General features: G+C 48.4%; 1 protein-coding gene across 2 annotated transcripts; it reads left to right on the forward strand.

Moving 5' to 3' along the window:
• Nucleotides 1-1,243: 1,243 nt before the first annotated feature.
• Nucleotides 1,244-8,486, forward strand: Zic5 (Zic family member 5). Of its 2 annotated transcripts, XM_047551953.1 has the most exons (3): nucleotides 1,244-2,836; nucleotides 7,113-7,345; nucleotides 8,294-8,486. In XM_047551953.1, exons 1-3 carry the CDS (start codon nucleotides 1,312-1,314, stop codon nucleotides 8,381-8,383), a joined length of 1,848 nt encoding a protein of 615 aa, XP_047407909.1. In that variant the 5' UTR covers nucleotides 1,244-1,311; the 3' UTR covers nucleotides 8,384-8,486. The 2 variants fall into 2 exon arrangements, with proteins under 2 accessions (XP_047407909.1, XP_047407908.1); XM_047551952.1 differs by having other exon boundaries at nucleotides 7,113-8,380.
• The last annotated feature ends 3,857 nt before the right edge of the window (nucleotides 8,487-12,343 follow it).

The following is a 12,343-nucleotide window of genomic DNA, read 5'->3' on the forward strand; positions in this document are numbered from 1 at the left end:
CCACTCCCAAAGTGATACAGGGACTTAACTTTACTTTTTAAAAACTGATTTGGTAGCAAATCACTGGAAAGGGATGGGGATCACCAAGAACCACAATGAGGTCCAGCTTTTATGGTTTTCAAGTAAGAGATCTCAGTTTACTTGAAAATGATAAGGTGAGATGATATTCTATTAGTAAACAAATAGCTAATGTATTAATTTTAAAATAAATTTTATTGTATTTATTCTAATTGTGGTCCTTTAAAAGAAACTGAGGCACACACGTGAAGTGCGTTCTGGGCAAGAAAGAGAAATTCTGCTTAAAGGACATTGCTCAGCGCGGCTTCGCTCTGGAGAGATGCGCTTTGGCCTGCCCTGTCTCTGTATTTCCGAAAGGCAAAAGTTAGCATTGCTGCCCGATATCCACGCCGCCCCGCCCCTCCGGTAGATCTAATTGGAAGTGGCAGATCTAGAACCGATGAGTAGTGAGATTACACTTTGAGCCAACTCCTTTGAACCATGTTGAAAGGGACTCCATGAGCTGAAAAGCAGAAATAAAACCGTTCCTTTGGGAAGAGATTTATTTTGACTTCACCTGGTGTTTTGCGAAGCCAAATCACTCCAGTTGTTTCGCAACCAATAGGCTTTAATAACCTTCCTCGTTCTGTCCCCTGCCTGCTCCCTACGTGAGAGCTGGGCAGGTTGGGTGGCCAAACCTTTCTGCCATCACCACTACAGGTATGAAGACCGGATGTTCACTCTCCTCCAGAAAGCAGCTCAGGCATCTTCCAGCGTAGGAGGAGGTAGAAAGTGGGTGCTGGGAGGGAATCTGCGAGCAGTGAGGCGTAGGTTTTTGAAGTTAGGGGTTCCCGCCCCGCCCTTTGTCCCTTGGGGGTCTCTAGTCCCCTGACACCCGGTGTACTCTAACAGCGTGCGCACGCTCTCCGATAGGCGTGTCAACAGAGCGCAAAGCGCTGCGCGCGCAGGCCAAGCACAAACTTTTTGCAAGTGCAACTTGGGCATCCCCGGGGAGGCGGGGATAGAGGGCTCCAAGGGAGGAGGGGGCGCGAAGTGAAAGCGCAGGCGGTCGCCAGCACAGGGGCGGTTCCCCGCTGGGCCTAGGGCCTGAACGGGAGCCAATCGGGCAGCCGAGTCTGCTGCCAATCACGGGGCTCCCTCCAATCCCACCCGTGCCATTTCCAAAATCTCGGTCCCACTGTGCAGCTCGAATGTGGTGTTCACTCTGCCAATCGCTGGAGGACAGAGTGGGAACAGGAATAAGCAGAGTTAGGAGGCCAGGACAAAAGAAGTTAAAGAGCGCCTAATATATACATGTTTTTGAAGGCGGGCAGAGGGAAAACTGTCCCCCCAGTGAGGGTCTATGGGCCTGATTGTGTAGTTCTGATGGAGCCCCCTTTGAGCAAGAGGAACCCGCCAGAGCTGAGATTAGCGGATTTGGCAACGGCTCAGGCCCAGCCGCATCAGAATATGACAGGCTTCCCGGAGCTGGCCAACCCGCCCGCCCACTCCCAACTCCGCGCCGCTACCGCGCACCTCCACCCGCTGGACCTGAGTACTGACCCCAGCGTGGCCGTCACTGCCCTCGGACCTGAGCACATGGCCCAGGCGAGTGCGCAGAGCCTCAGCCTTCCCTCCCAGGTGCTCTCGGCGCAGCCCGAGGCTCCAGCGGCTGCTGCCCGCACTGTGGCCGCGGTCGCGCACCCAGGCTCGGGCACCTACCCCGGCGGCGGGGGCAGCAGTGGCGCGCAGTCCTCCGCGCCCCCGCCCCCAGCCCCTCCTCTTCCTCCCTCCCCTTCACCCCCTCCTCCTTCCCCTCCCCCGCCTCCTCCTTCTGCCCTCTCGGGCTACACCACCACCAACAGTGGCGGCGGCGGCAGCAGCGGCAAAGGCCACAGCAGGGACTTCGTCCTCCGGAGGGACCTTTCCGCCACGGCCCCCGCGGCGGCCATGCACGGGGCCCCGCTTGGAGGGGAGCAGAGGTCCGGCACCAGCTCCCCCCAGCACCCCGCCCCGCCTCCCCACTCGGCCAGCATGTTCATCTCTGCCAGCGGCACCTACGCGGGCCCGGACAGCGGCGGTGGCCCGGCGCTCTTCCCCGCGCTGCACGACACTCCAGGGGCTCCCGGCGGTCACCCACACCCGCTCAACGGCCAGATGCGTCTGGGGCTGGCGGCGGCGGCAGCAGCCGCAGCTGCTGAGCTGTACGGCCGCGCGGAGCCGCCCTTCGCTCCGCGCTCTGGGGACGCGCACTACGGGGCGGTGGCTGCCGCTGCGGCCGCCGCCCTGCACGGCTACGGAGCCGTGAACTTAAACCTGAACCTGGCTGCAGCGGCGGCCGCAGCGGCAGCCGGGCCTGGGCCCCACCTGCAGCACCACGCGCCGCCCCCGGCGCCGCCGCCGCCGCCGGCACCCGCGCAGCACCCGCACCAGCACCACCCCCACCTCCCAGGGGCGGCCGGGGCCTTCCTGCGCTACATGCGGCAGCCAATCAAGCAGGAGCTCATCTGCAAGTGGATCGACCCCGACGAGCTGGCCGGGCCGCCACCGCCACCGCCCCCGGCCGGCGGCGCCAAGCCCTGCTCCAAAACTTTCGGCACCATGCACGAGCTGGTGAACCACGTCACGGTGGAGCACGTGGGCGGCCCGGAGCAGAGCAGCCACGTCTGCTTCTGGGAGGACTGTCCACGCGAAGGCAAACCCTTCAAGGCCAAATACAAGCTCATCAACCACATCCGCGTGCATACTGGCGAGAAGCCCTTCCCCTGCCCCTTCCCGGGCTGCGGCAAGGTCTTTGCACGCTCTGAGAACCTCAAGATCCACAAGCGCACTCATACAGGTGGGTGTCTGTCCCCGGCCGCGCCGCCGCCGCCTCCTCCTGCGCCGCCGCCGCTTCCGCCGCTGCTTCTCCTCCTGCTCCTGCTCGCCTTAATTTTTCCCTCCTTCTGCTGCTTCTCTTCGCATACGTATAACCCGGACATGTGACTTCTTTTTTTTCTCTCCCCCCTTTTTTCTATGAATAAGTAATTCGATAGCACACACAGGCCCCGCGCAGGCTTCCCACACGGCGGAGTCTCCAGCGCGCCCTCAGCCCCTCCGCCGGGACCGGCAACGCGCTCCAGCCGCCGCCGCCGCCGCCTCCCCGGAGCAGAAGCAGCAGCAGCAGGAGCAGGAAGGCGCCCAGGACGGTCGGCAGCCCCCATCCGCCCGGCCCCGGGAGGTCGGGGAGAGCCACGGGGAATCAGGGCCAGGGCGGGAGTCGCCCCGGTGGTGTCTCCCTTCCTACAGGTCGCAGACCCTGCGCGGTAGCTGCATCGCGGAGAGCCGGGGTGGGAGGGGCGCGTGGGATTTGCCGCGGTGTTGGGGCCGCTAGTTGTGGCCCCTAGGGGGGCGGGGGTCTCGTGCCTTCGGGGCGGGGTGCGGATGTCAAGAGGAGCACGCCCTCCGGCCCCCGGAGACCTCCACTCATACACACCCCACTCATAACACCTTCACGGGTCTGCATCTCGGACCGGTTCACACATACTCCTGCCCTCCTGCATCCAGTTCTGCGACACCCATATGCGCCTTCACTTCATTTATACACCCACAGTCACACGCGCTGTCACATAGAGATCACACACATACACATCCCACACACCCACGAGTGTGCTGGATGCTGGAAAATTTGCTTTTGTCCTTTTAAGGAGGTTCTGGTTGGAGGAAGACGAGACCTCTTGCGGTCGGTGAGGCCTACCCCGCCGTGGAACGTGGGGGTGCGGAGTCCCCAGCGCCGCGGGGACCCTCCCACCCCACCCCAAGCTCTGCCTTTGGGGCTACCTTGGCCCGGTGAGGGCGGCTGCAGCATGGGGCGCCGGTTTAGCCCCTTAGGGTCGTGTGCCCTCTTTGAACCAACGAGCGCGTTGGGCGGTAGCGCTGCTGAGCGCGAGCGTAGCCGGGATTTATAGGGACAGACAATATTACCCCTTGGAGGACACTTAAGTAACCGGAGTTTACATTCAGTGATCACTCGGCTGATTTATCGGCGCGGTGGCGGCGGCGAGGAGGCAGCCCGGGGGCGTGGGCCGCGACCCGGCCAGCGGCAGTCCGCGGGTGTTAGGAGTGTGTATGGCTTATTCTATGGGTCCGGGAGCAGCCGCGTCCGGGTGGCCCCAGGCTGGTGCCCCAGGCCTTGCTCCTATGGACTGACACCTCACAGGCCTCCCATGTGGACCTGCAGAAGATCGACTGGGAGCACGTTGTCCCCCGAGCCTTGTGTTTTTCTAATCCAGATCAATCCACCTTAATGGCTTTTCCAAAAGGAAACTTCCCACGAGGCTCTTATAAAACCGCCCTGGCCCACTAAGCCATCTGCCTGCTTGGTGCCCAACACTTCCTGGTGCTGGGACTGCGACTGGGACGGTGAAACCCCCCACCCTGACGGAGTTCCGAAAAGGAGCCCCTAAATGAGGTGCATGTGGCCTCCGCTCCCCTCCTTCCCTGGCTCCTGGAGGGAAGCGGACCTTTCCCGCCTCGCTGCCAGGAGCCCACAGCACGGAACTGGCTTTGCTTGTGAGAGTGGGGGTGGGGGTCGGGAGACCGGTGACTGGTTTTCTGGTTCCAAGTTGCTGGGATGATTGAGTTTCCTGCCCCCGACTCGTGCTGCTAGCGTGAACCCCACTAGGAGAAGCATGCAGGGATTCCACACACACCCCCACCCTGGATGCTGGCGACTCCTAGTTCAGTTCACACCCGCGCCTGGCCTGGTGTTTTGGCTGTCCCTGGGCCCCTTTGTCAGTGAGCATTGTGTCCAGGGAGGGACAGTCGTGGACTCACTTCTCTCCATAGCAGACTGCTCTCCCTTCGGGGGGTTATTCAGGACCCCAGAACAGATTGGTCAAAGGGACATTAGTCCCAAGTCACTCCGGAAGCCTCCCTAGCTGTCCTGACCTGTTTGCCCTCAATTGGGTTTATGATCTTCCTCCCACCCGAACCCTAGAGGAAGCTGGCAAGTCCAGTGATATCCACACCTTGCTTTCCTTTCCCTTATTTTCCCACAGGCACCACATCTCCAAAACTCTGTATATAGTTAAATTCTGATGTGACTCCTCTCTCAGAATCTGGAATGTAAACACTGGGGTCTCTCAGTCTTTCTACTTAGGTGGAATTTACTCAGCTCCTCTGCCGGCTGAACAACACTGGCCATTCTATCCCACTTCCTTTTTCTCTTTGTTCCTCCACCTTTCCTTTCCCTAATTTCTACCTTTCTTTCCACTTCCTCTCTCCCTTTACTGGGTTTTACTGCTTCTCTTTCTCATGAGTAGTGGAGCAACTAGCAATGTTCAACAGCTTTATTTTTCACAATCCGGGTTATGTAGGTTGAGCAGAAACCTGAGAATTCTAAACAACATTGACATTTACATAGAATGAATAAAACCACTTAAGCCTCCCTATTGAAGAAGGTTATCAATTTTTTGTTTTTTGTAAAAGAGAATGCTATTTTAAATGAGTACTATCTCCTACTCAACATGTAACACAAAAATCAGGATAAGTCACTGATGTTTTGGTAGAAAGGAATTAACTCTGTTTTTGCTGTGGCTCATCTCCAAAGAATCTTTAAATGTTGTGATTATTTTTGTGAGTTCTCTGTTTTCCTGCTATTTGTAGGTTGAGTTGTTTTCAAATAATGTCTAATATAATTTTTAAACAATGATAGGTAGGGAAAGTTATATTCCAGTCTTCTGAATATTTTCAGACGTGCTAACATATTCTGACTTTGAAGCAGTTGCCATAGGTAAAATATTTTTTAAAACAACAAACACATTTTTGTGTGGAGGGACTAAGATTCACCACAGAAATATATGTGCATTAAAATGACTTAATAGTTTCTTTTAAAAAAAAACTAGTTATTCAAAACAAAGAAAGATGTCCTACCTAGTGTGTCACCAAAGTAGCTGATGATTTTTTAGATCATCTGAATGTCAAGAGGAAAATATTATAAAATAATATGTATGTGATGACTTGTTCAATTATGGACTCAGACATGTAAGTTCATAGATACCAAGGTGAGAGAACTCAGCTGTGCTGTTAGTCTTCCCTTTTGTTTTCCAACACCCAGGTGTGGGGTGGTTAACTTTCTTTGGTTGTGTTATTAAGCTTTTCTACTTTCTGGACTAGTGGCCTTGTGTTTAAGGCATAGTGTTCCTGGTGTGGTCAGACCAGCAGAAAAGGGTGACAGGCCAAAGCCCTCATTTTAAAAAAAAGTGGTTTTGGTGGATAAGCAATGGAGAAAGCTGTTAGAGTAAGTGTCCTTAGGGCCTAAGGTAAATGGCAGGTTGTGCCAAGGCTGTGGTCTTGGCCTACATGTGATCAGATTCTGTTCTGCCACACTGTCCATTGACCTGCAAGATTTTGGGGGAAGCTGACAGAATGCAGAGGCCAGCAGCTTATTCTCTGCCCAGCCAGCCTTGAAAAATCTCATGGTGGGATTGTGTGTTTCACAGGTGCCTTTATTTCTAAAGGGAGAAATATTTGGTTTATTTCCTTTCCTAACTCCACATCCTCTCCTGCTGCTCCTTCCCAGCAATGAAATCCTGGGAACACTCTGGAACAAAGTACCATTATTATCATTTTACTGCATCCCTGGCTTACTTTTAATTTAGTGTTATGTGTTTACCTTTCTTCCCTGTTTCTTATTCTCACCTCCACATCCGTAGCTTTGGGAGTATATTTTTATCAGTGTTTATCTTGATAGAGGATTTTCTATTTGTATTTTTGAGTGTCAGGACCCTGAGAGGAGTGAGGATGCTATGGGGGTCCCAGGTGGGCTTCAGTGGGTACATCCTGGGCCTTGCTTCAACCATGGGGATTTCACCTTGACCCCTATGGTACTTCAGGGCCTGGCATCTGGCCCCTCAAAATCCAGATCTAAGCAAAGCCTGAAGGCAAGTGGATCCAGGCCAATCCTTGCACTATCTATTCCCTTTGCATCTTGGAACATAGGAATTAGGAATAGGAATATGGCTGGGTGTTGGTCTTTGGGAGAATGGGAAACTCCATCCCCAGTTTTGCTCCAAGATTTCTCTCCAGCAACTCTCTGGAAAGCCATTGTTAACCTTTCCTGTGTTTCCTTGCAGGGGAAAAGCCTTTCAAATGTGAATTCGATGGTTGTGATAGGAAGTTTGCCAATAGCAGTGATCGAAAGAAACATTCCCATGTCCATACCAGTGACAAGCCCTACTACTGCAAGATCCGAGGCTGTGACAAATCCTACACTCACCCGAGTTCTCTGAGGAAGCACATGAAGATTCACTGCAAGTCCCCTCCACCTTCTCCAGGAGCCCTTGGATACTCATCAGTGGGGACTCCGGTGGGTGCCCCCTTGTCCCCTGTGCTGGACCCAGCCAGGAGTCGCTCCAGCACTCTGTCCCCTCAGGTGACCAACCTCAATGAGTGGTATGTTTGCCAGGCCAGTGGGGCCCCCAGCCACCTCCATACACCTTCCAGCAACGGAACCACCTCAGAGTCTGAAGATGAGGAAATGTATGGGAACCCTGAAGTTGTGCGGACGATACATTAGAATTTATCATTATTAATAAGTGGGAGTCCTTGGACCATATCCTAACCTGAGACAATGCCGAGCCTGAGACAAATGTGTGACTCAGACTTGCCACTGGTCTAATTAGCCCTATTTATTCAGTATGAAACCCTACAGTGTTTGTACATTTAATTAATTTAATTAAGATATTTGGGCTTTTTTTTTTTTTTCCCTTAAACAAGCAAATAAAAAACAACCAAGGTGGACTTGTACATTGCAGGGAGACAGGGCTGAGGGCAAATTGTTCCAAGGAAAAAGAATGGAGACATTAACCTAGATACACACTGCCGATACATATACATATGCATGTGTGTGCATGCATACATATATATATATATATGTGTGTATATCTATATATATATATGTATATGTATATATATATCACACACATATATGCATGTAGGTGTATATAATTAAAGCGGGGAGGAGAAGAGCATTAAGTCAGAACTTCACACAGCAACCAGGCCCTCTGCATTTCCTGGAGTGCCTCTTGAATGCCTTTGACACCATAACGCAGGCTGCTTTTGAGCCTCCTTGTCCGGCCCTAATTCTGCAAAGGCCTCTTGATTGTAAACCACACACTTGCTGCATCGCCAACAGATCCTGGACTGTGCCTGTGTCCAAAAGTATTTGTAAAAGCCCTTTAAGTTCTAATATTTATAATTTTTAATTTCCATGCTTTTATTACTGATCTCACCTTAACACAATATTTTTATACAGGATTATTTCTTCAGTACCCTTCCATGTGTGATTAAAAAAAAAAAAAAGTGCAGCAACCTTAATCTATCTCCATGTATTGTGCTACTGTGATTGTTCAAGCAAAAGTGAGAGAAGAAAAGCTGCTGCAAGAGACAACTGTGAAACTGTGATCTTTTATAAAATAGAAGAAATTCAAGTGCTTTCTTTTTCTCTCTGGTGGGTTTTTGGTTTTTTTTTTTTTTTGTTTTAATTTAATCTGAAATCTCAGATGCTGCCTCTTTACTGTGTCCAAACTTCTTGTGTAATAAAGAGATTGTTTTCGAGCATAAATTCTTTGGGATGCCAACATTGACAGTCAAGTCTGAGGAGGTGTGATGACGGCATTGTGCCTCTTTTTTTTTGGAAAGCTGTTGTTTTTGAAACAAGCCAACTCCTCTTTTATACTATTGTATCAACCTTTTAAAAAAGTCTCTATTTTTTATTGCCTAAAACTGCATTTGAGTGCATTTTCTTCCACCTGAGCACTGAGCACCCCGAACTCTTCTTGAAAATGATAATGTGAAGTACATGATTTACATTGAAAGAGGGGAGGGAGTTGCTATACATATTAAAATTTTTAAAAGGTTTATAGTTACTACCAAACATTGATGAATGTGTGACCTTTGCCAGAGCTGTCAAGCTAGGATAAAAAAGGTCAAAGACCTAGGACAATAACTCTTAGTCAATTTATTTTCGGTTGGTACAACACATCTCCTGTGCAAAATGTACTCCATCAGAAACATCATACAAATATACTAAAGAGCACTAATTTATCCTCAGAGACCCTGAAGACACCCCCTCCCCAGGGTTTGTAGAAATTTGTGTGCTGTGAGTGGTTGATGTAGTCTTGTCATTGTTAATAACTTGTACGTGAACACTTTTATTTGTACAGTTCAATTAATTTATTTTCAGACATTGTTCCCCCCCACCCTCCCGGAAGAGTTCAAAGCACACCAAAGAATTATATTATACATTTTGGTGAAAGAGTATCATTTATGATTCATGGTTTATTTAAAAAAAAAAAAAAAGGAAACGAAATGGAAAAATATATTTTTAAGCTTACTTGAATGAACAACGTAATGTGAAAACCAAGACTCTTCCTGCATGTCTTTTTTGCATTGTGTTGATGAGATTATATATAGTTTCTAGATATATTACTAGTACAGTGCATGGTGCTGTCACTTGGAAAGCCTTTCAATGTTGTCCTCAGATTGTTACAGTAATTATGAATCATGCAGACCCTCCTTTATAAAGAAAAAGACCATAAAACTTGAATATAAAATAATTCTACATTTAAAAATTTATTTGATTTTCATATTATTCACTTTCAAAGTCCTTTCAAATAAAAAAGATAAGGTATGGATTTTGGGGGGATAATTTATGTATTGTAAAATTATTAGGACAAAATATTCCTGATGTATAATGAGTTGTTTTATTTATACAACTTTTTCAATGGTAGTTTGCACTATTCTTTATTATGCTACAGGTTTATTTATTATGAAACAAAGGAATATGTATTTTATGTATTTTGCCATGCATAGGTTAACTGCCACAGATTTATTGGTTCCTGATACACCTAAAATAAAAGCTTAAAATGTGTACCTCCAATAGAAAGAAAGCAAGAATGGCTACGAAGTAACAAATGTAATAAAGGTATTCTTCCTATGTATTGCTACATTTTATATAATGGCATATCTCTGTCATTCTTTCCAAATAGAACAGTTGATAAAGTAGTGAACATTAGGTTCCCTCCTTGGACCTCTGAGCTTCCCTCACACCTCCCCCCAACCAATTTTTTTTACAGCTCAGTTTAACTTATAGTTTAATCTAGAAAACACCAGATATTTATGGAAACTAATCCCTGCAGGTTGTACCTACGGTAGCACACATCTCAGGGGTTATTGCATTCATTTGTTCAAATTAGTAATATGCTTAGTGATTCTATGCAGTGGAAAGTCGAAAAGTGCATTTCAGCATTTCTTTGGTGCCTACCTTCTAAAGGGGGAAAACCTAATGAAAAAGAGGAAAGGACAATGAGAAGCTTCCACACACAAGGGAAGAGAAAGCAAGACTGTCCTGGAGATGATATGGGGTGAAACTGAGTAGTGGACATTGAGTTCTCTCATAGGTCTTGGGGGTCTCAAAATACGATTTTATTGTCATTTATTTTGGAAATGAAGTGAATAGAAGTAACTGAAGCTCAGCATTTGGGGGCAGGAGAAATTGGATTCTCATGGCAACAAAAGATTGAAGTAGCTTAAATTAATGTATTTACCTATCTACCTTAACAAGGCTGGAGTTATTATGTTAGCTGATACAAAAGTGATAAAAGGCAAGTAGTTAAAAACAATCAGTAGTAATGTCAATAAGCATTTCTCCAAAAGGTTAGAGTGGCTTTTAAAAGTCAGGTTTGTTAAATGTAGTAAAGGTGAAACAGGTTGCCAAGAGCTGTTTAAGCCAGATGACAATAACCAGCACACGAAGGAGAGAAACACTGGTAAATGAGGGCTCCAATCAATGGGAAAACTTATAGCTCTCTAATGAAGTTTCTTGTGAAAGGAAGGGTGACACAAAGCCACCAAGACATGAATCATTCATGGGAAATATAAAAGATAAAAGATATCTGACAATGAGCAGAACCTTGTATAGAGTGTATAAAACAAGTTTCCCCTTCTTATTTTCTGCTTTAAAACGCACAATCTCCCACTCCCAGCGTTCTCTGTCCAGTCTATAGAGTTAAAATTGACCACTGCTCGTCCTGCGCCACTTCAAAGTAATTTAGTCCAGAACGGAAGGCTTGGCGCTTGGACAATCTTCATGGTGTGTTAAGATTTCTATGGCAATTGGCAAGCAAGACGTTCCCATCTGAATATGTCTCAAAGAAAGCCACTTATTGACACTAAGTTGGCTATCATCAAAGACTTCATCTTCCCTAGGCAAGATGTGGCCCCCACAAACACTGTTTAAATCACCTACCTTTGTTTTGCTGGCTAGAAGAATCTTCAAACACATGATTATTTGTTGTTTGTGTACATATTTTTCCCCCATTTGGATGTTCTTGCATAAAGCAAATGCTCCTAAAATCTAAGGTACTTAGGAAGAGCTCAAGGGTGGGAATTCTATACTCTTGAGGAGTAGCAGAAGGCCACACAAGTGCTCTTGCATTGGGGGCTGGAGGAAAAGAGGCCCACAATCCTCAAAAGCTGAGCCCAGCTGTCTGCAGACATCATATTTGTACTGATATCTTTCATTTTGTGGAAGCTTTTGGAGACCATTGTGATTTATTCTATCATTTCTATGCTTGGAAGTGGGAGGAGAGATGCTGGACACCAGTACTTTAAAATCCCAGTTTGGTTGAGAAATACAACTGCCCAAAGGATCACCTTAAATCAGGAAAGGAAGGCTGATCACAAGGTAAACAAAACAATCCAGACACTTATTAATACTTCCATCCTGCCAACCGGTCACCTGGCTTGCCCATGCACCCACAGTGTACCAAAACACCTGACACGACCATGGAAACCTTCCAGGTCGGGAAGGATGGTGAAGGAGACCCACAGTGAAAGCTCCCGGTTGTTACCAGCACACTTCCTTCCCTGAGTCAAGCTCTCAGAGATGTCCACACCCACGGCCACGCACAAACACTCCCAAGCACACATTCACATACAACGGCAAGTGCCTAATCAGGCGGGGAGAAGCTCAAAGGCATGTTCTTTGAAATTCAAACTACTGCTTTTATGGTACATGGGCGCAGAGCATCAGGATTGCTATGGCAATGGGCAGGGCCAGGGGAGTCGCTGGCAGTAGGTCCACGGCGATTCGAGACACTCTATTAAGATACAGTTGCAGTGACCTTTACTTTCATGCCAAGTTAGTTCAGTCAATTTTCATCTCATCAGAAATACATACACACGCACATACGCATACTTATATATATTCGCTCTTTGGCGGAATCCCTCATAGAACCTCCTAGTTTGGGAGAAAGGAGAGGGAAAGAATGAAGAGAGGAGAGAAAACCGAGTGGGGGTGGGG

The sequence above is a fragment of the Sciurus carolinensis genome, chromosome 5 (assembly GCF_902686445.1).
Source record: "Sciurus carolinensis chromosome 5, mSciCar1.2, whole genome shotgun sequence".
Taxonomy (NCBI): Eukaryota; Metazoa; Chordata; class Mammalia; order Rodentia; family Sciuridae; genus Sciurus; species Sciurus carolinensis.